Below are 27,030 nucleotides of genomic sequence, written 5' to 3' on the forward strand. Positions count from 1 at the left end.
GATTTATTTCGCTATTTAGTGCTTTTTGCACATGGCTTAAAACAGCCATCCATCACGCTTTCATCATTACTGGATCCACCCAATTATGGCTTCTTCCAGTATAACTAGCCTGATAAACTATTACAACTGTGTCACTCACAAGAACTTGATCCAAGAAACAAGCCAACCTGTAATCCTTGGATAGATAGGTGGCTAATGGGCAATCATTTACAAGGAGAGATTTCAAACATGTAGGTTAGACATTAAGGATGCTAGAATAAGGAAACAAATACGGTTTGTAAGAAGTATTCCTTTGGACACTGAGCTGTTAATCACTGGAATGTGTCCTCACAGGAAAATATACAGTGTAGTTTTTTTTATTTTTTTGACTGGTATAGCAAAGCTTGTTTCCTTGCACCGTATGAACAATACTAATAACATAATGCCTCAAACCTAACAACATTTCAGAAAGTGGTAACCAACCAATCACATTCCACCAAAAACAAAGATCCAAGTAGGTTATCAATGACTAGGTCAAATATTAGAGAAAAAGTGGTAACAATAAAATTCTCTCTGCAGTGCACACAAGCTGCTAGAACAGCTCAGGCATTCTGTTAATGATATACAGATGACTCCAGGGTAATGCTGATAATTCGTTCCAGAAAAACCAAGCACTAAGTGAGTGCCGTATTCCCATAAGGTAATATGCATTTCTGAGTTGCAGTCTGTAGCATGGGATATTTCCTAATCAATAATGGAACAGCTGTCTTTCTTATCTGCCATTATTAACTTTTCGAAAATGTAGCTGTGTTGCATTAATTATGACACAATGTTCGAGTAAACTGTCCGTTACGGACAATGTCTAATACTGTACTGAGTGATGACTAGACTTTGGATAAATGCATATAACACAAATATTACAAGCAATATTGCATATTCCTTAACTTGATAATTTTTTTCAAATGTTGATCTAGGAACTACGTAACAAGTCCCTAGACTGAAATTAAATTAGCGTGGGAGAGAATTTCACTGAGCATGGGAAATGTTTTAATGTTGTTTACCCGATTCAGGTTTCAACTAATAAATTCTGTAATATCTACTCTATCCACAGAGCTGAAACTCGCCACAGATGGAGCCAGAACTGTTTTCTTTTATCTTCCCAGTTCGAATTTCTATTGATTATCATGCAAATGACAAAAATTTACCATTGCCTTTTCAGTTATTTTTTCACCCCCGCCTTAACTAGCCTAGTGCTCGTGAAATGCGATACACCATTTGTTTGTTATTTTAGCAAGCACACACCTCTGTTTACAAAAAGGAGTTGTGTTTACGTTGGGCCATGAATGCTTCGGCATTGTGTCATAGTTCTCCATACATGCCAAAAATTCAATCCGTAAAAGAATTCAATTCAAAAATTCAATCTGTATGCTTGTAAAAGAACGTTATAGTGAGTTGTGACAGCGTTATAATGAGATAGGGTTATAATATAAGAACAGCATTATAGCGAACCAGCGTAAAGCGAACCGAATTACAACAAGGGCTTGCTGTATACAAGAATTTTGCCAGCAAGGGAAAAAAAACAAAGGTGATTATCTCATTGTATAAAGCAATGATTAGGCCACATCTAGAATACTGCATACAGGTTTGAAAATCTCACTTTAGGAAGGACATAGATCTATTGGAAAGAGCAGAAAGACAAGCAACAAGATTAGTTGGTAGCATAAAAGAAAGATCGGGGTTTTGTAAATTGCAGTCTCTGGAAGTTAGGCATCTATGGAGTGGCATAGTTGAAGTGTATAAGACTCTAAAAGTGCTGGCTAAGTAAATTAAATACTGATGGCATCACTACATGAAACAATGAAATGAAGTGAAACATTTCACAATAATGAAACATACAAAGGAGAATAAATTTAAATTGGAAAAGGATGGCTTCAAAACAGATTTGCAGAAGTTTGCATTCAGCCAAAGAGTAATCAACTGTTGGAATTAACTTCCATCTAGTGTTGTGGAGGTGTCCAAACCTTTAAGGAAGGTTTTGGACAAATTACTGGAAAGCAAATGAAGTTTATTATTATTTTTATTTTTATTTATTTTTTGGTACGATAAAAGCCTTGCTTTTTTGCATCTTATTGCCCATTCTAATACTATACTAAACTGTAGGAAGCATGCAAGTGTTTCCGTAAATTTTTTGGGTTTTTTTTTTTTTTTTGCTATGATTATCTCTAAAACTAGCTTATCTTAAATTTTTATGTACACACAAGCGCTAAAGTTTTAGACCACAAAATTTAATACTTTCCATTGTTATTGTACACGTGAACTTTTTTTTCTCTCTCATTCAGGATATATGTACGAATGACAATAATTACCTTCGATTTTCATATTCTTCAAAGAAATATAATGGAAATATAATATAAACAAAAATAAACGTGTGTGTGTGTGTGTGTGTGTGTGTGTGTGTGTGTATATATATATGTTACAAATACACTGTATGTATTTATTTATTTTTCAAATATATAATATCCACACAGCATAAAACCTCTGGGTAAATTCATGCCATCATGATCCCATATTTTCATTTTTAGTATTCCCAGTTAATGAATGAAGTTTTATCAGTGAAGATAACACACCACTTCTTTAGAATAATAAATTTCATTTGTTATATATAGAGTTCAAAGTCAATTCTCTTAGAACTGTAGAATGGGGCATCTTGTTTTCCGTGCTTTCGAACCCACACTCCTTCTGTAAAGTAACCTTCATTTACCCAACGGATCATCTCTGTAGTTGGATGTGGTCCATATATAGGAGCCTCATCGGTATTTTCCCATTTAAATTCCCACATTTCTTCTGATTCTAGGTTGTTATCTAGATCAAATATCAAAAATAAATTATAATATATTTCTCCAATGTATATTTCAATAGCCTATAGACAGAACAGACTATAAACACACATTTATGAATTCTATTTTTAACAAATGCATATACTATCCATGAATTATGATATCCCTTTTATTTATGTTAGAAATTATGAAAATATACAAACCTACAAAATACTAAACGCAGTAATCCTATCCAGTGAGGGATACAATCCTGAAAAGACTAAGATCCTATTGAAAATGAGGGATTACAGGAAAAACAATAGTCATGCCAATAAAATATATGATAAATTTCATTTTCCATTTATATAACAAAAATATGATGATAATAGTAGTAGTAGTAGGCATATGATGCAAGAAAGCAAGCTTATGTAGAATCAGCAAAAAAAAAAAAAAAAAAAAAAAAAACAATGCATTTCACACATCCATTCCCTCTAAAAGTTTGTTCAGTACCTTGAATTTATTTAAGCTATCAACTTCCACCACGACAGAAGGAAGATTGTTCCAGCTATCGACTAGGGGTGGCTAAAAGCAAATTTCCGCACATCTATTCTACAACTGTCTTTACTCAATTTAAATTTATGCCCCTCAGGTTCGTAATCTGAGCAAGAGGAAGAATCCCATCAGATTTGAGCCTGCTCAACCCATTCAAGGCATTATACATCTCAATCAGATCACCTCGCAAGTGCCTAGTCTCCATACGCTGCAATTTGCAGAACTTTAGCCTTTCTTGGTAAGACCGCCCTTTCACTGCTCTTCTCTGTACTCGCTCAAGCAACTCTACATTCTTCCTAAAATGATACCTCCAGACCTGTATGCAGTACTCAAGGCATGGCCTCACCATTGCCTTATACAAAGGGATAATCACCTCCTTTTCCATACTAGCAAAATTCCTGTCTATCACTGACAACAACCCATGTCCTGCTCTGGCAGCCTGTCTGCACTGTTCAGAAAACTGCATATCTGACTGCACAATTACTCCCAGCTCTTTTTCATTATCTACCAGCCTAAGTGCAGTACCACACAGCTGGTACATTTCTGTGGGGTTCTACCCATATGCAGTTGTTGGGCTTCTGCACATATGCAGTACTTTGCATTTGGCAATGTTAAATTTCAGTTGCCACTTCTCAACCCATCTGCCCAACTTTTCTGCATCCTGTTGCAGTAGCACACACTGCCATTACTGTCATTAACAACCCTGCCAACCTTTGTATCATCTGCAAACTTGGACATTAAGTCTGATATACCTGTTAAGCCTGATTTTGTATATTTATCAATATCATTGATAAATATACAAAACAACAGTGGGCCCAACACCGAACCCTGGGGGACTCCACTAATAACATTAGTCCATGAAGAGCAGCGTCCGCTGATTACCACTCTCTGTCTTCTCCCACTCGACTACCCTTTTATCCATTGTGGTAACTTGCCCTTAATCATACTGCTCCAATTTGTACAGTAGTCTTCTATGTGCAAGAGTATCAAAAGCTTTCCTGAAATCCAAGTACAGGCAACCCCAGCTTTGCATAGTTCTGATATCCACGAATTTCAGTTACCACGGTTTAGTTAAATAACACCAGCCCCCAACAACAGTTCAAATTTCAGTTACCATGGTATATTAACTGTGAGTAATTGCATAAAGTATAAACTTCGCTGCTAGCTCTTCAGTCTAGAAATCACTAAATAACAGATGCGCATCATGATCAGTGACCAATCATGTCACTTCTTTCAAAGTCTGTCAGTAATTGGTCATTGTATATCTGTTATTCAGTTCATGCACAGACATCAAAGCATGTAGCTGTGTTGCCTCCTTGTTTCCCAGTGATAAACCCACATGCATCTTACAAAAATGGATAATCGAAAGAGGGAATTGGCCAACAAAGATGAAAATGCAGCAAAGACACAAAAAGTGATAATGCTGGAAGTGAAAGTGGATGTGATTAGAAGAGTTGAAAATGGCGACAGCAAAGCGAAGATAGGATGAGAGCTAGGCCTGCATGAAGCTATGGTGCAAACCATATTGAAAAAGTCCAATAAATATAAAAAAACAAGGTAAAGTCGTTTCAACATTTTTTAGTTTAAATTGCACTAGAAACAGAAAGCCACTTATGGCTGAAATGGAGCGTTTACTTCTACTTTGGATTGAAGACTGGAATAATAAAAAAAAAAAAAATTCCAATCAGTTTGGCTAGCATTTGGGCCAAAGCGTTGAAGTTGAGAGTGGGTGCGACAGTACATGTGAACAGGCGAAGTTTTTACAGCTCCAGCAAATAGAGAAATTTTTGCTTTTTTATTGGCATATTAATTTATTTTTTAGACTTGCTTTATATTCCTAGTAACAATACTTTAGTTTAAATTGAATTTAGATAGAGATTTTGTAGGTTATTACTTAGTATCGGTAAGGGTATCAAATTCACGTGTGGACAGGTTTTGCAGCTCCCGCAAACAAAAGTTTTTAATTATACTTAGCCGCTTTATTGACTTAATTGTTAGATTAAATTATTTTCTATAAGTAGCTTATAGACCTAGTCAAGCTCTGTGATTTATTCTGAATTTAGATAGCGCGATTTGGAAAGTAAATAATACCTCGTGTCCGTAGATTAATCGTTCATAACTTGCCACCATTGTTATATGATAGAACATGTGCTAGCATAAGGTATAACGGAAAACTAGATAGCGTAGGGTTTAATGGAAAACTAGATAGCGAGTATAGCAGTATCAATTAATCAGTAAAATTTGTTAATCTTATTAAATTTCATTGTCAATTGAATTGTACTTTTTTTAACTAAATAAATATAGCAACCTAGTTATTACAAACGTAACATCATAAATTAATACATATAAGTTGACAGCGGATAAGAAAGTCATATAACATAACTCGGAGATAATATTCGATACCGAAATACATATATATAGTGTTATAACTGCATTGGGATATAGGTTTAGGGTTATATTTTGTATTGGAATTTTACTGAACTTGAATAGAAATCATGACTCAGACCAGAGCAGCAAAGCAAAATGCTCAAACTAGTAGAATGCTATCGCTCAGGGAAAAACTGAGGGGGGGGGCGGTTGTCCTCTGAATCACAGTCTATTGAAATACACTGCTTGTCTGATGTTTGTGGAGCAATCAGGAACGGGACATGATATTGCCAAAGGGAATGTCTTTGTGTGTGTGCACGCGATGTACGGAGTCCGAGGAAATCAGGCACCAACTCGGCATTGTTATGGGCTTATATGAGAGCTTGAAGGACAGGGGGGATGCCCTCGAAGGATTTAAATTGAGGGGCCCATCAAGCTCTCAGCTGCCCACATCAATGCCAGAGCTTGCATGTGAACATCACACAACACAACGACAACCCCCAAGGCAGAATGCGCAGGTCCCAAAGGAACTAGTCATTGTAGGTGACTCTATTGTCAGGGAAACGGGGAACATATTGTGCAAAAAGGATAGATGAAACAGGACCAGGGTATGTCTGCCATGGGCAAAATTTGATGATGTTGTAGGGCAGATAGCATCCTTTTAGGGCACAAAGGGTGATGTTGTTGTACACGTTGGTACTAATGATATTAAGAGTAGGAGACCGGCAGAATTACTTAACAAGTACAAGACAATGCTGAAAAGAAGCCTTCAGTTAGGGATGAATTTGAAAGTGTCTGCAATTCTGCCCAGACACGATAGGAGGCAGTATATGATGAGAGCCTTGTCGATCAATTCGGCCCTGGAGAGATTGTGCAAGGCTCAAGGGGTAGAATTTTTCTAAGCCTGATCTGTGCTTGTTAACAGGAGAGTCTGCTTCTACAGGGATGGGATACACTTAAATAGAAAGGGTGCAAGAATATTTGCTGATGCTATCGAGGCAGAGTTAGGTGGGTCAGAAAACTGCTAGCTTGGGGGTATACAAGGACTAATAGATTAACAGTAGCCGCTGGCAGAGGTAAAAGTGATTCTTGCACTACTACAATTGAAATGTAATTGAGCAGCAGCCTGGAAAGCAAGGCAATGGGAATTTCAGGACTGCTAGGAGTTATAGTGGAACAAGTAAATACATGGGTTGTGTTAGGGTAACTAAGAGCAGAAACAGGTGCATGTACATTTGCATGTACACCAATGCTAGGAGTATAGTTAACAAATTCGATGAGCTTGAAGTGCTAGTCAGGACATCAAAGGCAGATATTGTTGGGAAATCAGAGATCGGTGTCACACAGACATAAGCAGTGCAGAACTGGAATTTGGGGAGTACAATGTGTACAGAATGAATAGACAGGACAGGAAGGGAGGAGGGGTTATGCTGTTAGTTAAGAAACACATAAAATCTAAGGAAGTGCATCCAATTGATGTTGGTGGACAATGCAATGTTGAGTCTGTTTGGTGTGACATAAGCACTGGGAAATGAGAGTAGGTGTGTGTTATAGGCCTAATGAATCTGATCAGTATAATGAGCAATTGTGCAGAGAAATAGAATGGGCCAGTAAAGCAGAATGTCTTATAATGGGGGGATTTTAACTTTCCATATATATTGACTGGAACTTGTGGGTTGGTCACTCACACACTAGCAAGAATTTGTGGATTTATTGGAGGATTGTTTTCTACAGCAACATGTTCGAGGAGCAACCAGTGAGGGTAATACCATTGATATGATTATCAGTAATGATTCTTCATGCATCAAGAATCTGCAGATAAAGGAATAACTAGGTGGCAGTGATCACAGTGTGCTGAAGTGGGATTTACTCAAAGAGGTAACTACCATCAAGGGTAAAGGGAAGGGTTTTTGCTTTCATAAAGTTGACTACGGTGGTCTGAGACAGTATTTAAATTCTATACGATGGAACCAACTGATGATGTTACCAACAGCAAATTCAAAATGGGAAGCATTCAAAGAACTTATCTTGGAAGCTACTAGGCTTTACACACCAACTAAGAAATATTGTTCAAGATTTTGGCCTAAATGGATGTCAGATGAACTAATGAGACATGTGACAAAGAAGAAAAATACATGGGATACATATAAATTAACATGTGACACAGAAGCCTATGATAGATAGAAGCTGGTCTGTTATCAAGTTACAAAGGAGGATAGGCAGACGAAGGCAGATTACAAAAAATCTTTGGCAAAGGATGCAAAGAAAAACAGCAAAGAGTTCTTTACTTATGTAAACTCTAGAAGGAGATGAACCAGATTGGTCTACTTGATATCGATGGTTCAACTGCTGATAATCCTGCTCAGGTAGCTAACAAACTAAATAATTATTTTGCATCAACATTCACACTTGACAAATTATTCAGGGAGGGGAATGCCAGAGGTGTATTCAACTATGGCAGTAAGATAGATAATCTTGTAATAACTGAGAGTAAAGTGGAGGAGAAATTGTTGAAGATAAACACAAGAAACGCACCTGGGGTGGATGGAATCTATCCAGTTGTATTACAGGAGGCAGCAAAGGAAGTAAGCAAACCCTTAGCCATAATTATGAGAGCTTCCCTGGACTCAGGGGAGGTACCCATGAACTGGAGTTGTGCAAATGTGACCCCAATCCACAAAGGAGGATCAAAGGGAGACACAGGTAATTACAGACCTGTTAGTTTAACTTCTGTTCCACGGAAATTAATGGAGGCACTGGTTAAAGAAGCACTGCAGGATCATCTAGACAAGACTTCAGTTATAGCTCGGACACAACATGGGTTTGTTAAAGGGAAGTCTTGTCTGACTAATTGGATTGGATACTATAATGTAGTCACAAAGGAACTGGATGCAAAGAATAATTCTGAATAATTAAGCCTTTGATACTGTTGCACATGGAAGACTGCTGCACAAATTGCAGCAGTGTGGCATTGGAGGCAAATTGCTGCTATGGATAAAGGGATGGTTGAGTGGGAGAAGACAGAGAGTGGTAATCAATGGACACTGCTCTTCGTGGACTAATGTTATTAGTGGAGTCCCTCAGGGTTCGGTGTTGGGTCCATTGTTGTTTTCTGTATTTATATATGATATTGATGATGGTAAATCAGGCTTAATGTCCAAGTTTGCAGACGATACGAAGGTTGGCAGGATCGTTAATGACACTAATGACAGTGCACTGCTGCAACAGGATCTAGAAAAGTTGAGCAGATGGGCTGAGAGGTGGCAAATGAAGTTTAACATTGACAAATGTAAAATACTACATATGGGAAACAGTAATCCCAGTGTAACGTATCAACTCTGTGATACCACACTGACAGTGGTAAAGAATGAAAAGGACCTTGGGGGTAATTCTGCAGGCAGATATCAAGTTTTCTGAGCACTGCAGACAGTCTGCAAGAGTAGCTCACGGTGTCTTGTCAATTATATACAGGAATTTTTCTAGCAGGGATAAGGTGATTATCCCCTTGTATAAGGCAATGGTCAGACCACACCTTGAGTACTGTATACAGGACTCAAGGTGTGGTCTGACATCATTTTAAGAAGGATGTAGAGCTGTTGGAAAGAGTACAGAGAAGGGCAACAAGATTAGTGAATGGAACAAAGGGTTGCTCTTATGAAGAAAGGCTTAAGTTTTGCAAATTACAGTGCCTGGAGACTAGGCACCTGCAAGGTGATCTGATTGGGTTTTTAAAGCCTTGAATGGTTTGAGCATGCTCAATGCTGATGGGATTCTTCCTCTTGCTCAGAATAATTGCCTGAGAGGGCATAAATTTAAATTGAGGAAAGACGGTTGTAGGATAGATGTGCAGAAGTTTTCCTTTAGCCAGTGGGTGGTTGATTGCTGAAACAAACTTCCATCTGTCGTTGTAGAAGTTGATAGCTTAAATAGATTCAATGCAGAACTTGAATAACATTTGGAGCGAGTAGATGGGTGAAATAAGGGTTTTTTTTTTTTTGGTTTTTTTTTTTTGGCTGATGATATAAAAGCTTGCTTTCTTGCATCATGTGCCTTTGCTAATACTAATGCTAAGTTAGTTGCCACATTGAAAGAAAACAGTAATTACAAAGAGACTGAAGAAGAACCTTTTACTGCCAGTAAAGGTTGGTTTCATTGTTTCAGAAGTCGGCATGAATTTATTAATGTAAAGCTATCTGGTGAAGCTGCTAGTGCAGATAAGGATGCTCTGTGAAATTTGTGAAATATTCCAAGGATTAGTTAAGGCAGGTGGTTATGATGATCGTCAAATATTCAATATTGATGAGAGAGGTCTTTTTTGGAAGGCAACCCCATAAAGAACTTATGTGATGAAAGACGTAGGATCGCGAAGTGGCCACAAAGGATTTAAAGATAGATTAACTCTTTTATTAGGAGGCAATGCAGAGGGTGACTTTAAATTAAAACCTATGCTTATCTATCGGTCTGAGAATTCCAGACCATTAAAAAATCATAACAAAGCATCTCTACCAGTCATTTGGCATGCAAATAAAAGGTCATGGGTTACAATAACATTGTTTCAAGACAGGTTTCTATTGTATTTTTGTCCAGTGGTAGAGAGATACTGTAGGCAAAATAATTTAACTTTTAAAGCACTACTACTGTTGGATAATACTCCAGGTCAGCCTGATTTTGGATAATGCTCCAGGTCCTGCCTTAACATGTTCAACAGACACTAAAACAAGTTTGATTACAAACACTGAGCATGATGAATATTATATTTTCTAGTTAAGCAATTATAACAGGTTGAGAAAGCATGCTTTACTTATATGCCTGATAAGAATGACCTTTACAGACACAATGTGAACAAACTACATCTTTTATTATAATATCATGCTATGGTGTTCGCCATAGCAGAGGGACTGCAAACCTAGTTACCAAATAAAAGCATTTAAATTTGTAATTCCTCTGTCCAATAAAAATCATTTCTGACTTTCCAAAAAAATTAAACCTCTCCAGTAACTTGACTCAATCAATTTTGACCTGTCCCGTTTTTATTTATCCTTGAAAACCCATACCAAACATTCCACCTTAAAGTCTACTGTTGATATCTTGAACCTCACAAATGTGATTAATAATTCCTTAATTAAGTCATCTTCTTCTATCTTTAAATTCACATCACCCATAATCATTTGCATTCCTAAGGCCACTGTCTTCTCATAATTCTTTATTAAAATACCACGTCCCTCAGCACTTCATTCCTTTGAACTATGTCATGATATACTATATCCATGTTTCTAGTATCTTTAATTGATTTCATTTTGAATTCATATATACTTGTATTAATTTCAGTTATAAACACTTTCTTAATATAACTGGAAGAGCATGGAGTTTTATCCTCCATCTATATGCATAATAAGAATTTCATAGTGATCATCTAAGAAGTTTAATACTGCACTCATAGCTACTTTAAAATTCCTCCTCATAATTCATAATTGTAGCATCTTTAGCTACCTTCTCATCAAAATCTCCAATGTGCAAGATTAGGTTAGATTACTTAATTTTGCTACCTATGTTTAAATAACCTCAACAGGGACTCACATCTGGTGAGTATGGGCTTGGCACACCCAGGGTCCTGAGCTGGATATCATCATTCTTCTCTTTCTTGGTGATTCCTCTCTCTCTCTCTCTCTCTCTCTCTCTCTCTCTCTCTCTCTCTCTCTCTCTCTCTCTCTCTCTCTCTCTCTCTCTCTCTCTCTCTCTCTCTCTCAGGGTAACGCAGAAATTTTATTTTTGGCTGGTGCAGCATAAGCCTCAGGCTTTCTTGCACTATATGGCTAGTAATAATAACTTTCCTGTTATTTTGAAATTTCCCAAATACATGAAATATCATTCAGTGAGCCAAGATTCCCTCATAATTCAGTCCCAAGGTCAGATTTTAACAATCATAAGATAGTAATTCATCATCAGTATCAATTGTATTTATGACCAGAAATACTGATAATTACTTAAGAAACTATGATTCAGCTAGACACCCTCAACTATCAGCAAACTCAACCTAGAAGGGGTCCTCTTACCAAGAAAGGCTTAAGTTTTGCAAATTGCAGCGGCTGGAGGCTAGGCACCTGAGAGGTGATCTGATTGAGGTGTATAAGGCCTTGAATAGTTTGAGCAAGCTTAATGCTGATGAGATTCTTCTGCTTGCTCAGATTATGAACCTGAGGGGGCATAAATTCAAATTGAGGAAAGACAGTTGTAGAATAGATATGCAGACATTTGCCTTTAGCCAGCAGGTGGTTAATTTCTGGAACAAACTTCCATCTGTCGTTGTGGAAGTTGATAGCTTCAAAAATTGTAGATCTCTTAAAGTACCATTTATAACTGACACAATATAATAGCGTAGCTTAATTTAATTTATTATGATACTCACCTTTTTATAATCTGCATTAATGTTGGAATAAATTGGATGATAATTTTAAATTTAAGTTAGCATGAATAAGTTAGAATTTAAAAACAGAATTAAAATGTGCGCAAGGAAGTAGAAGTGCATGTCTTCGTCCTTGGTTGTCAATGTTGAAATTTGAAACGATTTAAGTTATACGGTTGGAAACAGAAGGCCAATAGCCATAACAAGTGGCTTTCGTTTTACACGTCTTCAGTTGGCAATGGTAGAATGAGAGTAAACGTGTGTATTTAAGAAGACTAAGTTCCCGTGATGCTCCTGGATACACGTGGGAATCTCAGGTGCATGAGATTCCAGACCAGTGCTATGTTATAGGGCAGTTTGGAATTTAATACTTGGAGAGTGGAATGGCGGCAAAACCATTCTATAACTAGGGCTTCATACTGGAAAATTTTAAAATTGGATTTTAATTTGATAATAGGAATGGCTGAATCTACTAAGGGGGTGTGGTTGTGGGATTGAACATGTGTTGCTAATTCGGTATTGGACTGTCCCGTCCTAAATCTATCGTAGTGGTAGTGGTAGTACGCACGTGTGTTTGATGTTTTGGTAGAACCGTATTTTGTGGTGGTGCTACCAATGTAGCAAGCGTTACAGTTATCTTGACATTTTATTAAGTAGATGATATTATTCATGTCACTAATGTGGTAATTTTGTGTATCTTTATATGAGTTGAATAATGAACCTAGTTTATTGTAAGATAAGAATGTAAGGGTGATATCAGTACTTTTGAATAAACGGCAGAATTGGTTGGCAAAATTACTATGATAAGAGAGGATAATACGTGGATTATTATTGGAAATGCATTTGGGTGGGTTGTTGATATTATTTTGGACTGTGATGATAGTTTGTTTGATTAATTGAATAGGATATTTCCTAGATATGAATTTACTTGTAAGATATTGTAGTTCATTATTAAGGTCATAATGTGTGGAACTGTATTTTATAGCATTGTAAATTTGATTATAAAGGACTGCTTTTTTTGTGTTGAGGGGGTGATGCGATTCAAAGTGTAAGTATTTGCCCGTGTGAGTATTTTTTCTGAAATTCTTGTTCCTAGTTTTGTATCGCTTCTGTATATAGTGAGGTTTACGAAATTAATTTGTCTCTTTTCTTCCAATTCCAGGGTATATTTTAATCTATTATGCATGGAATTAAATTTAATGAAAAGATCATTTATTGTGGATTTGTGCCCTATTAAGAGGATATCGTCAGCATATCGTATAAATAATTTAATATCTGGGGGGTATGGTTGTAATATAGGATTTTCTACGGAGGCTAGGTAAATTTCAGATGGGGGGGTTGAGATCCCTAATCCCATAGGTAGACCATAGGTTTGCTGGTAAATCTGATTAAGAAATCTGAAGTATCTGGCAGCTAATAGAAAGGTTGTGAGCTCTAGTATGCTATTAAATGAATTAAATGAGATTTAAATGATATTAATTAAATGAGATTCCCACGTGTATCCAGGAGCATCACGGGAACTTAGTCTTCTTAAATACATGCGTTTACTCTCATTCTACCATTGCCAACTGAAGACGTGTAAAACGAAAGCCACTTGTTATGGCTATTGGCCTTCTGTTTCCAACCGTATAACTTAAATCGTTTCAAATTTAAACATTGACAACCAAGGACGAAGGCGTGCACTTCTACTTCCTTGCGCACATTTTAATTCTGTTTTTAAATCCTAACTTATTCATGCTAACTTAAATTTAAAATTATCATCCAATTTATTCCAATATCAATGCATTATAAAAAGGTGAGTATCATAATAAATTAAATTAAGCTATGCTATTATATTGTGGAAGTTGATAGCTTAAATCAATATCTCTCTGCTCATAATGATTCTTGTTTTCTTTACCCAGAAAAGAATCATACTCCCCCTTAATAAAATTCCACAGTTATAGATTCAGATTCTTCCGAACTGGATCCAACTACTTCCCACTTCAGGATCTAGCTCCTTGCAGATTCACCATTCATTGTACTAAGTGGATTCTGATTACAAGTCACTGGAACTGCCGGAGTACTTAGACTTTGATCAGTCACAAACTATCTTACATCCATTTGAACTTGGGATAGCATAGAATTCTAACTTTTAATAAATTAATTAATTTAAGCCTAAGATACAGAGGATGACAGATTACTTTACTGTAAAACCAACAGTCCAATATGAAAAATCAGAACGTGCACTAATACATGTTTCTGCATGCAGATGTCAACAACATATCTGCAATAAAGAAGAAATAATTCAGTTTTCAATAAAAATTGCCGTTGTTGCCTTTCAATGGAAAACTTCATACATTACGCAATGAAGATTATCTTAAATTCTCCTAACAACATCTGACCTAAGATATAAGTAACTACCCACTTTCTTAAACTATCAACTGATATACCCAGTATATAGGCCCGATGTAGTTGAGTGGACAGGAGCAAGAGTAGCGATGCAGTAGCATGTGCTCTTTGAGTGGACCGGGGTTCAAGCCCATAACTACTAAATACGATTAACATTTGTATCAATGATTTACTGTAAACTCCACTGACCTGGTTCTCGTGCTGGAATATAAACAAGAAAAAATTTTTTGTTTTTATAAATATCTAAGTTATTAATCTTTTTGTAGTCCTTGGCTTAACTACCCAGGATTTAATTCAAACCTAGAAGTATTTCAATGGTCAGGTGATAAACTGTAGTGACAAATGTTGCCTTCTCTATTCAATCAAACTTACCTTCTCCTCTATGATATATGTAACAACTTGCAGAACCAAAAGTAAGTATGTGTAATGCATGAATTAGGCATATGTTTCCATGGAGGGCTCAATAGCTGAGTGGTCAGAAGTGGGAGTGCAGTAGCACACAGTCACTGAGTAGACCAGGGGTTCAAGCCCCTGATTGCTAAATACGGTTGATCCGCCAACCCACGCTGGACCAGAATGGCAGATTATAGTCCATTTCCCTCAACATGAATTGTTGAGGAGACTTCTATCCTGCAGTGGTTGCAGCTTACCTTTCCCCCTCCCATGGAATACAATAAAGAGAAGCCCACACTCACTAAATACAACAGCATTCCATGTCTCCCTTCTGTTGCAGAAATACAGTGGACATATTTTATGACTACTTTCAAATGTTCTACTATGCAAACAAATGATTCAAAGATTAGAGTCAGCAAAAATAAGTTATTTCATTCATAAGAAACCCATGATATTATAATTTAAATTATTAAAAAACTAATTTTATAAATATGAAATACAATAAGCAAAACTAATGTACAACGTGGATCAAACTGTTTTATCGAAAATGTTACAAAGTTAACCAAAAACGCCTCAAGAGAAACACTTAAACAGTTTGGTGATGTTCCAAGAAGTCACTGTTTCTCAACATTAGACCTACAAAGTGGGTTACAACAACAGCCAGTTAAAAATTAAAACCAAGACTTAATATGGATTTTTATTCAAAAGAATATTAAACTTAAATTTGCAACTATAGTACTAACTATAGTACTAGTCTCAATGATGTCCATTTCCACTTACAGTCTGCCAAACCCAATGTACTTTTTCTGACAGAATCTCAGTTATCTGGTGATTCAACCACTGCTCATCTCATTTGTCCTAATTATTTGCTGTGAATGACTCCTTTCACTTCAAAGGTGGTACCCCTGCATATGTTATGTCAGTTCTGATATCCCCTGTCAGAGACTTAGTATTTGGAATCTCCTCTTTTTGATCTTCTCTAGCTAAAAATCTCTCTACCACATTCTGTCAAATCCATATGTTGCATCTATCGTTCCTCCAACTCCACTAATCACTTGAAACTCTTGGACTTCCTCTCTTTGAAACTTGATTTCTCTAGTCCAAATTTCCTAACAGTGAGGAAAAATTTCCTTGGTGATTTTAATGTTCACAGCAACAGCTGACTTCCGTTTTCTAGTCAAACGGATCCAGCTGGTCGAGATGCTGAGGCTTTTGCACTCACTAATGACCTCACACATTTACATATGTTTCCAGACAATCCTAACCACACAGCCAATACCCTTGATCTTTTCCTCACAAACCCTTCTAAGTACATGGTCAAGGTGAGCGGTCCTCTACGCACATCAGATCACAAATTGGTGATGGTCTCTTCTCCAACGGAAGCCTTTCTCTCATGTTATGTTATGTTATTTGGTTTTTAGGAGCATTAGCAACTAAGGCCATATTGCTCCGGGATATGCGGTGGTCATTCCTTGACCTTTCCGCATACTCCGTATTTGGTGGTGACGGGCTCGAACCCCGGTCTAATCAAGAAGCATGTGCTACGCACTGCTGCTCCTTCCCACCTGGCTACGGAGGCGCCCCCTTTCTCTCATGGCCATCCCTAACTCATGTTGTTTGGCATTACAAGAATGCAAAATGGGATGATCTGTGACATTTCTTTTCTTGTTTTCCTTGGTCAGACTACTGTTTCAAAACTTCTGATGTTAACATTTGCTGAGATCATGTCAGTGAAATTATCCTTGTAGGTATAGAATTCTTTATTCCACACTCTACCTTAAAATCCTCACTGTTTATCTAAACCTTGGTTTTTCCAATAAATGTGCTAAGGCTGTTCACGAGAAGAACACTGCATATCGTAATTGGCTTGTTTCCAAATCTTCAGTTTCATTTTCTGCCTACACCAAAGCTTGCAACAATTGTAAAGCAGTTATTAATCAGTCCAAACTAGATTTCAAACAGGCTAAGAGTAGAAAACTTCTTGTCCAAATAGTAGCTGAGTATTCTGGTCTCTTGCCAAAGCTACTGGCCACAACTATTACCCATCTCTGTTCCCACCTCTGTCAAAACCAGATGAGCCTATTTCCACTTCAGCCAAGGATAAAGTTGACCTGCTAGCACCCTATTTTTGTCTCCAATTTGTGTATTAATGATCTTGGTAAACAACCTCCCACCATTCCCAGTGTGTTCCATTCAATACCTCCTGTGGTTCCGACAAAAGAATGTCAGAAGGATTTTGATGAACCTTGATGCCAAGAAAGCTCCAGGTCCTGATGGTATTTCTCCACTAGTTCTCAAAACATGCGCTCCTGAACTTACTCTTATTCTGCATTGGTTTTTTTCACTTTCTTTTTCCAAAGGTGTTTTTCCTTCTGCTTGGAAATTTGCTCATATCCAGCCAGTTTCTAAAAAGGGTGACAAATCCCTCACATCCAATTATCATCCCACTGCTTCTACTCTTTCTAAAGTAATGAAGAAATAAATTAACTGCCAGCTATCCAGAAACCTTCCATCTGATCAACAATCACCAGTATGGATTTTATCAGTGTCAATCCACTGGATATTCTAGCTTATGTTACCCATCTATGGACAAATTCAATGGAAAAGTGTGGTGAAACTCAAGCAGTTGCTCGTGATGTTTCAAAGGCTTTTGATAGTGTTTGGCGTAAAGATCTTCTAAATAAGCTTCAATCTTATGGTTTGCCAACTGTTTTTTGTAATTGGGAATCCAGTTTTCTCTCTGACTGCTCACTGTGGGTGATAGTAGATCTCTCTGTCTTCTAACTCCTCCACTAATGCTGGTGTTCCTCAAGGTTCAGTTCTTTCTCCTACTCTTTTCTTCTTCTTCTTGTTCATTAATGACTTTCTTCCATTGACCGAAAATCCTATCCATAGTTTTGCTGATGATAGCACATTGCATTCTACCTTATAGTTTGAGAAATCTTGCCCTGCACAAACAGCTTCAACTTCCTGAATATCCACTACCAATTCCTTAAATGCCAATCTCCAGGTAATTCTCCAGTTGTGCAAAGATAACTTAGTTGATTTCAATCCTTCTAAAACCAGCCCTGTCTTATATCTCACAAAAAGGATTCTTCTGCTCCTATGCTTATCTTCGATGACACTCCGATATCTAAGCAAGATCATATATCTCTATTGGGGATTACCCTAACTTCTAATCTCTCTCTTGGCATAAGTGCATTACAAATATTGTTTCCTCTGCATCTAAAAAACTGGGTTTTCTCTTCTCTTTTGCTCTTGGCATTATTTTTCTTCCCTGTACAAATTGCAAATCTACTCTGCCATGGAATATTGTTCCCATATCTGGGGACTACCCCCAAAACCACTCACAGGCTTCTATATTCCATTCAAATGAGGGCAGTTAAGTTAATTAATGACTCATCTCTGACAGAGTCTCTCTCCACTCTGTCTTACAGACGTTCTGTTTCTGCTGCATGCCTTTTCCATTGATACTTCCATGGGCACAGTTCTTTCTTTTGAATTGGCTTCTGCAATTCTGCTCTCGTTTTGAAAGCAGTCCAAACACATGGCTAACCAGTCAACATCCTTTTACTGTCCAACTTCAAGCTCACAGAACGAACTCTTCTTATTCTTCATTTATTCATTCATTTTCTAGAACAAGATTCCTTCATACGTATTTCCTGAAAATTAGTCTACAGAAGTTCAAGTCTAATGTCAACAAATATCTTTCATCTTCTCAATGTCCAACCCTTGCACTGTACTAAGTACTATAGGTTCTAGATCTAAAACTCAAGACCAATAGTGTGAATACTGTAATATAAAAATTAATGTATAATAGATTAACATTAATTATATTGCAATAATCACATTAACAAACAAGTTACCAAAGTCGTTGAGTTATTCTTGTGGTGGGGGGGCTGAAAAATATAACCTAGATTTAACCACTAACTATATTACTTGTAAGAACTGAGAGGGTTGAAATGAGGTACTTTCAGTTGTACCAAAAAATAAAAAATAAAAAAAGGGAAGGAATTGCAGTAAATAGCTATATACCATATTTTTTGTTGATCATGGACACTGAAGCATTTAATAAAGTAAGCTTTTTTGAAGTCTTTCTTCAGAATAAAGGGTCAGTTGGGAGGATGTTTTTACTAGTGAAAGCCCATGAACTGCAGGAGATGAGCTACACTTTCAGATTTGTTAGAGTCTCTTAGACCCTGCAAAACTGCCCCCAGGATTAGTCTTCATCTCTAGGGATTGTGTTATCTTTGTTTATAGGCTTATAATATACATCTTGATCTGCTAGATGCTCCAGGATTTTCTGGCAGCAGTATTCCTGATTTGGAATTACTGTTGCAATGCCTGTGTCCACTCTGGAGATGTGGGTTGTTGACGCAATCTCCCTATATGATTTTGACTGCTGCTGCTTCTTGCTTGGAGATATTGATGGATCTTTCAGTACTTTTTCTTCCTACTCCACCTTCAATGGCTTCCTTCTTCCAATAAATTTCAGTGCCAGGAAACTCACTGTGCCCAGAACTGAAAATTTTCTGTCTCTTTTTCTATCAGAATTCTACAGCACACCCTTTAAAGATTAAAATACTGATGATATATGCCATCAACATCCTTCACATTTTGAAACATAGAAAGATCACTTCAATTATTCTTCCAAAACTACAATGGTTTTCACCAAAAAAAAAACTTCACAAAAGAACTAGAAGAGAAACAGCAGTTACCGTTTCTGGAGATTCTTTTAACCAGAATTCCAAATTCCAAACAGATTAAAGAGGACAGTCTACAGAAAGCTTGCATGCAAACACAGGATTTAACCTGAACTGAACTCATCCCACCAACACTCAACTATGATAGTAGTCATGAGATTGTACATTCTCTGACCACATGGGCTCACATCTGGTGAGTATGGACTTGGCAAACCTAGGGTCCTGAGCTGGATATCATCATTCTTCTCTTTCTTGGTGATTCTCTTCTCTCTCTCTCTCTCTCTCTCTCTCTCTCTCTCAGGGTAACTCATAATTTTTTTTTTCCTGGTGCAGCAAAAGCCTCAGGCTTCCTTGCACGATATGGCTAATAATGACATTATTATTCCATGATTCCACCTAGCAGCAGTCTCATAGCAAAAGTAGCCAAGGCATACAACATGCTCACTTTCTACACAGGCACTCTGTCCTTAAAAGACAAGCTCTCCAGAAACACTCAATAGGCATCCAGCCCTAAAGGTCTAGCCTATTAACTGTACTGCTGCAACGCATCATACACTGGCAAATCTTACAAGACTAAAAAAAAAAAAAAAATGCAGCATCTGGGAATATAGAATATCCCATCCCATGTTATATCCAGAAAGCCCAAAACCACAGTCCATGCCATAATTTGCAGAGGTATGGGATTTCATCAACAAAATTATCCTCCCACCAACCCCATTCATACTCTAGAAGGAAAGGACCTTCAAAGACACTTACTTTATCAAATGTTTTGGCGCAATAGTGATCCAAAAAAAAAAAAAAAGTCCTTCAAATACAGCTTAATCCAATTTACTTCACACAAAATCTTAAGAAAAACTTTTAAGGACTTTTTCAAAAGACTTTCCAGCAAGGCCATTAGCATTAGTAGAGGCATACGATGCAAGGAAGCAAGCTTATACAGCATCAACCAAAAAAAAAACTCCTTCCCATTTCACTGATCCATTTGTTCCTATGTTTGTCACATAGTTCTGTCCAATGTTTGTCTTGAATATTATAAAATAACTTAAGAATGGATTCTTAAGTTATTTTATAATATTCAAGCTTATTTTCTTACTGTTCTGCATAACCTTCCTCCCCACCCCTTTTTTTCATGTCTTCCTTTCCAACTCATTTTTCTCATTTCACCCTTCCAATCATAATCTTGTCCTCAACTTAAAGCCCAGTTACCCCCACCCCCCAAAAAAAAACTAAGAATGGCCAATTTAGCCATATTCTTAGCTTTCCAGTAATCTTTTTCTCAAGCACCCCATATTTCATTTAATTTACTAACCTTGATTTGTTACTCTAGGTACCAAATTTAATCTCACCGGTAGGTACCAAATTTAATCTCAAATACATCTTTCTTGTATTTTCATTACCATTTTCTTCGAAATTGTTTACATACCTACATCCTATTGATTGCCTCATTAGCTTCCCAAGCACAAGCCTATACTCCTATAAACTCTCCAGTTTCAGGTAGTTTTCATTCCCCATCAATGCAGGATCCAATATAACAAATAAGCCTTCTTCATTTTTCTGATGTTTTCTCAGGTTATTAATTGTAATTTCTTCACTGTAAAACTGCGTTTTTCTGTAGTTATTTACTGCAATTCCTTCCCTGTTATTTCCCTGTAGAACTAAGAGTACCTCCTCATTCCAACCCTCCTGGCTCTTACAAATATAATATTAGTGATCAAATTTAGGTTATCATTTTCACCAACCATTATCATTGCACTTTTCGTCTTACCCCACAAGAGTAACTGTATGATTTCAGTAACTTAGTTATATTAATGTAACTACTGTATATATAATTAATAATTATATTAACTGTAATTAATTTCTAACTTGGATATTATTTTAACCCACTCTGTACAGCCTCATAAAAAAAAAGAAGACTGATTTCTTAAAGTTACACCAAGCTGTTTTAAGTGTTTCTACTGAAATGTGTTCAATTAACTTTCTAACATTTTCAATAAAACAGCTTAATCTTCACTCATGGCAGATTAGTGTTGCTTATTGTATTTCATATCCACAAAATGAATAACCGTGTAATCTGCTAATTAAACAAATTTTACCTCCTTTTTCTTCGTTGACACTTTGTCTTCTTGCTGAATCAGCAGCAGCTGCTGCTTTGGCATCATATTTTTCAGCAAACATGTCTAATGCTTCATCACCATTATCTGAAAATATATTTGTTGTACTCTCTTTTGCCCTCTCTCTCTTCAGTAAAAAGTTCAACCGTTCATATGTCTGTTCATAAATATCCATGTCACCCGTCAGCAGGATTTGATTAGCTAAATCAGTAAGTTTTAATAGCTTTTCATGACTGTCACTCATCTGTTCCTCTTCAGTGATGCAATCATCACATTTCTTTTTTTTCCAGCGGCTGCTGGCAGATTGCACAGATTTTTTGCCTCCTAACCTGCATATTGCCTTTTGTACTGTTTCGCCTGGATTCATAATTAAAAGCATATTTTTGTAGCATTCCTGTACATCAATAGATTCTGCTTCATCTTCACTACTGTCCAAGTTAGAATGTTTTTTATTAAAATGTTTTATCTGCAAATTTAAAAAGGAAAAAATTATAAGTATAAAATGTTCATACATATTATGAACCATTAAATGCCAAATATACCTAAAACATCTGTTAAATTAACACTCTGGTTATCTTAGTTGAAAAACTTAAGAAAATAGCAGACAAATTTAAGGTAAATTTTGGGTGTGATGTATGAAAATTAAAGAGGATATCACCACTATAAAGAGATATACAATTAAGTAAATAAATGGCCACAGAAATGAAAAAACTACAAAGAAGAAAGGCAAGCTGGCACAAAACTTTGTGAATAATCTAAATTTTTGGGACTATGTAAAAAAGAACACTAATTATACCACAAAACTAATGCAACAATTAGGGTTATACCTGCCAAGTCGAGATTCTATTTCCTGAGAACCAAAATACCTTAACCATCAAATTAAAATAAAATCGTAAAATGAATTGTGCCACACCCACAATAAGTGAAATAAAATAAAGACAAGCAACCCACAAGTACCATCTCCACAAGCACTTATGAATTTCAAAAGGATCCATTTCAGTTGTTGACAATTTTACTAATAAGCAAAATGTAGCAGATGTCCCAGTGTGATCCAAATACCTAATGTAAAATAACGAAAGAACTAAACTGAAAAATATAAGTGTAACATAAAATCTGTGGGTCTAAACTAAAAACAAATATAGCCACTCCCTGACTTACGTAAGTTGGAATTTCCCTAAATGCTTATGCAGCACTCGCATATGTGCGCTGAATTAGACTGAAGCAAAAAAGAAATGTTCAATGAATATGTAAATAGAATTATTTTTATGCAATTTTATCTCGTGCAGGAAAAATTACAAAAGTGTACAAAATTAAAAACATTTCAAAATTATAAAATTACAAAAAGAGAGAGAAGACAGGCATAACGTCAGCAAGTTTTACCTTTCGAGCATCATTGCCAGAATTAACTCTCCAGCTGATAAACACGCTGCTGAAAAAGTTGAGGGCTGCGGAGATTTAGAAGGGGTTTTTTACCAACACATCATAAAATTTCTCTGCAGCTGCAGAATCGCCACTGGTGACTTCACTGCATACTTTAATGTTTTGGAAACCAGCGAGATGCTTGAACCTATTAAACCACCAGTTGCTTGCCACGAACTTGACTTTGGGTTCACCGTACTTATCCTTAATATCTTCATAAATACTTCTTGTTTTTGCTTGAATGGCCATTGGACTCAAGGGCACTGGCTTCTGAATCTGATTTTCCATCCATATTATTAATAGATTGTCCAACTTTCAACAATTGTATTCACTGTTGAAGCAAGGAGACCTAATTCCATGCAATAGATGACAAACTTTGTCCTGCTTCGTACTTCTTAATTAATCATCTTCATTTCGAAATCAATTTTGTTTCATTTCCTAGCACTGCCTGCACTTGCACTTTCTGTTGGTCCCTTTCCCTTCACCATTGTAGATTGTAGATAGAAGAGAATATTCTGAAAATTTATGTTTTTTATATGATTGAAGATGTTTGTGGAGGGGAACTCATTTCACTATAATACCGTAACGTAAAAACCCACAGAATTCCAGTTATCAGTATTATCGCAAATGCAATAAGATCGAGTTTACTACTCGTTTATAATTGACTGCGCTAACAGAAAAGCTCAATAAACCGGAAAGTGCAAATTGTTTTTATTGTTTTATGGTCGTGACCTCCAGAAACGTGCTTTAGAAAAATATCACAAAGGCGTTAAAATTTGATTCTTATAATGGAACGTATGATAATGATGAAAGTGTAGTACAATTTCCATTATAAAAATTACCTTTTAGAGAGATAAATAGCTTATTTATATAGTGAAAATTTCAACTTCTGAGGTCTTGGAATGAATTATCAAAAAAAAAAAAAAAAAAAACAATGTGTTATTGAGTTCACATCACGATATTTTCACAATACCTCCATTTATTCCTATGGGATGCAAAATACGTTTCCAAGATATTTTAAGTTTGCACCGGCCGGCAAAAACTTACGTAAAGTCAAATTTCCGTAAGTCAAGTATTACAGAATTAACACAATAAACAGAATTAACATAAATAGATAATTCAGTTATAACAGAGTTCAATAAGGTAAACCAAATTAAGATAAAACATAAAGTAAGAGCTTGTCTTGTTGGGCAGGGTGGGAGGAGGGGGGGGGTGCATTTAGCATTGGCATTAGTAAAGGCATATGATGCAAGAAAGCAAGCTTATATAGCATTAGCCAAAAAAACAAACATTCCCATTTCACCCACCCATTAACTCCAAATATTTATCTAGTTCTGCCTTGAATTTATTTAAGCTGTCAACTTCCACAATGATAGATGGAAGTTTGTTCCAGCAATCAACCACCCACTGGCCAGAGACAAATTTCTGCACATCTATTCTACAACTGTCTTTCCTCAATTTGAATTTATGTCCCCTCAGACAATTAATCTGGGCAAGAGGAACAATCCCATCAGCATTAAGCTTGCTCAAACCATTCAAGGCCTTATACACCTCAACGAGATCACCTCACAGGTGCCTAGCCTTCTGAACTCCAGACACTGCAATTTGCAGAACATAAGCCTTTCTTCATAAAAGCATTCATTTGTTCCTCTCACCAATCTCGTTGCCCTTCTCTGCACTCATTCCAGCAGCTCTACATCCTTCCTAAAATGAGGCTCCAGACCTGTATACAGTACTCAAGGTACGGCCTGACCATTGCCTTATACAAGGGATAATTACCTCCTCTTGCAGACTGTCTACACTCTCACAAAACTTCATATCTGACTGCACAATTACCCTCAGGTCTTTTTCATTCTCTACCACACAGTTGATATGTTACTCTGGGGTTACTGCTACCCATGTGCAGTACTTTACATTTGTCAATGTTAAACTTCAGTTGCCACCTCTCAGCCCATTTGCTCAAATTTTCTAGATCCTGTTGCAGTACCACACTGTCATTAGCGTCGTTAATAACTCTGCCAACCTTCATAACGTTTGAAAACTTGGACAATAAGCCTGATATGATTTACACTACTAAGGACAATATCCCTATTATCTTCTTTCATTAATTAACAACACCACATTATAAGTGAGATATAAAATATCTGTCCTACACAGTGCTAATAAAAATCCATTATATCTGATTCCTCTAAAGATCTTTCACTCAATATGTGATTATCTCTGTTGATGAAAATTTTGAAAGCAAATTCATGAATATGTAAAAGAACTTATTCTAAAATAGGCTCCTTGTGCAAAAATTGTACTGAAGTTATTTATAATATGCAATACCTCAATAATATATGCACCTGATACTGTCAAGAACATATTCAGCTAAATATGTAAATTCCACCTCTACTAGATATTACTGTTTGATTGTATCAAACATACTGCTATACTTCCACGATTACTATTTCCATATGTGGATTATTATCTTCATAAGCTGGTTAGAAAATATTGCATATAATATTTTCATATAATTAAGGCAAATAAACAGTGTATAATGGAGGCACTATGCAAAGATCCAAAGGCTCCAAATGCATGCTTACCCACAGATATTTTCAATGCATAGACATTTTGACAAGCTAAGCCCTCCTCACCACGTGTTTGCTTCCAATATTTATTTGCAGTCTGGTCTTCGTATACAAAATATACAGTACAAACCTATACAAAGGGTACTAGGAAAGTTTTGCAATATGACGCAACAATGAATCACAGGAAGCTGTTTGTTGCTGCATGTTGAGACATGTTCATACGTGCATAGTAGCCGCCGCGCCAAGTCGATGGGCTCAGTTATTCATTAGTAGTGAGAGTGTAAAGTGCTTGCGATGGCATCGTGGTCACGAAATGAGATAAGGACAGTTTTGCGGTATAATTTCGTGCGTGGTTTAACCATAGACCAGTGCTTAGAAGAAATGACTCTTGCACTAGATGATGATTGTCCACATCGTACAACGATATTCAGGTGGTATAGAGAATTCCAAAGGGGAAATTTCACTCTGGAGGATTCTGAGAGGCCGGGAAGGCCACGAACGTCAGTTACGGAGGAAAACGTTACTGCTGTGAGGAAAATGCTTGACGAAAACAGGCGAGTGACCTACCAACAGATAGAGGATACTTTGGGCCTAAATGCACCAGCAATTCGTTCGATTCTGCAAGATCATTTGCACGTGAAGAAACTTTGTTCTCTCTGGGTGCCGCATCAACTGACTGAAGAGCAGATGACACGACGTGTGACTTGGTGCCGGGAGATGTTAAAAAAGTTTGATAAGGGACAATCTCGGTATGTGAACAACATCGTGACAGGTGACGAGACTTGGCTGTACTATTACGATCTGCCGACCAAGGCTCAAAACAAAGTTTGGGTCTTTGATGATGACGACACACCCGTAATTGTCAGAAAATCCCGATCTGTAAAGAAGAAAATGATAGCTGTATTTTTCAAATCGAGTGGAATTGTGGAACGTGTCGTTTTGGACACGCAGAAGACAGTCACAGCTAAGTGGTATACTGAACAATGCCTGCTTAAAGTCATTGGATCTATGAAGAACCTGCGGCCAAAGTCAAGAATGGACACCTGGTACCTCCATCACGAAAATGCTCCAGCTCACCGCGCCAAAGCCTGCACCGAATATTTGACCACGACAGGACTGAAACTTCTCGAGCACCCTCCCTACAGTCCAGACCTTGCTCCCTGCGACTTTGCACTGTTCCCCGCATGTGAAAATGAAGCTAAAAGGGAGGCGGTTTTCCAGTGATGAGGACCTTCTACGGGCTTGGGACAACGAGTGTGCTTTACTCCCTAGTGAAACTTGGCAGAACTGGTTTAAAGATTGGTTTCGGAGGATGGAGAGGTGTATTGA

General features: G+C 36.9%; 1 protein-coding gene across 1 annotated transcript in view; it reads right to left on the reverse strand.

The window, feature by feature from the left end:
- Positions 1–2,461: 2,461 nt before the first annotated feature.
- Positions 2,462–27,030, reverse strand: part of holn1 (CD2 antigen cytoplasmic tail-binding protein 2 homolog holn1) — a 70,291-nt gene continuing 45,722 nt past the window's right edge. Inside the window, exons 3-4 of the mRNA XM_090379750.1 lie at positions 21,695–22,178; positions 2,462–2,841 (exon numbers count right to left, since the gene is read on the reverse strand). Coding sequence (XP_090235876.1) covers positions 2,636–2,841; positions 21,695–22,178 — 690 coding nt within the window. The 3' untranslated portion in view covers positions 2,462–2,635. The remainder of the gene's footprint in view (positions 2,842–21,694; positions 22,179–27,030) is intronic.

The sequence above is a fragment of the Mastigoproctus giganteus genome, chromosome 8 (assembly GCF_048544385.1).
Source record: "Mastigoproctus giganteus isolate SK-2022 chromosome 8, ASM4854438v1, whole genome shotgun sequence".
Classification (NCBI taxonomy): domain Eukaryota; kingdom Metazoa; phylum Arthropoda; class Arachnida; order Uropygi; family Thelyphonidae; genus Mastigoproctus; species Mastigoproctus giganteus.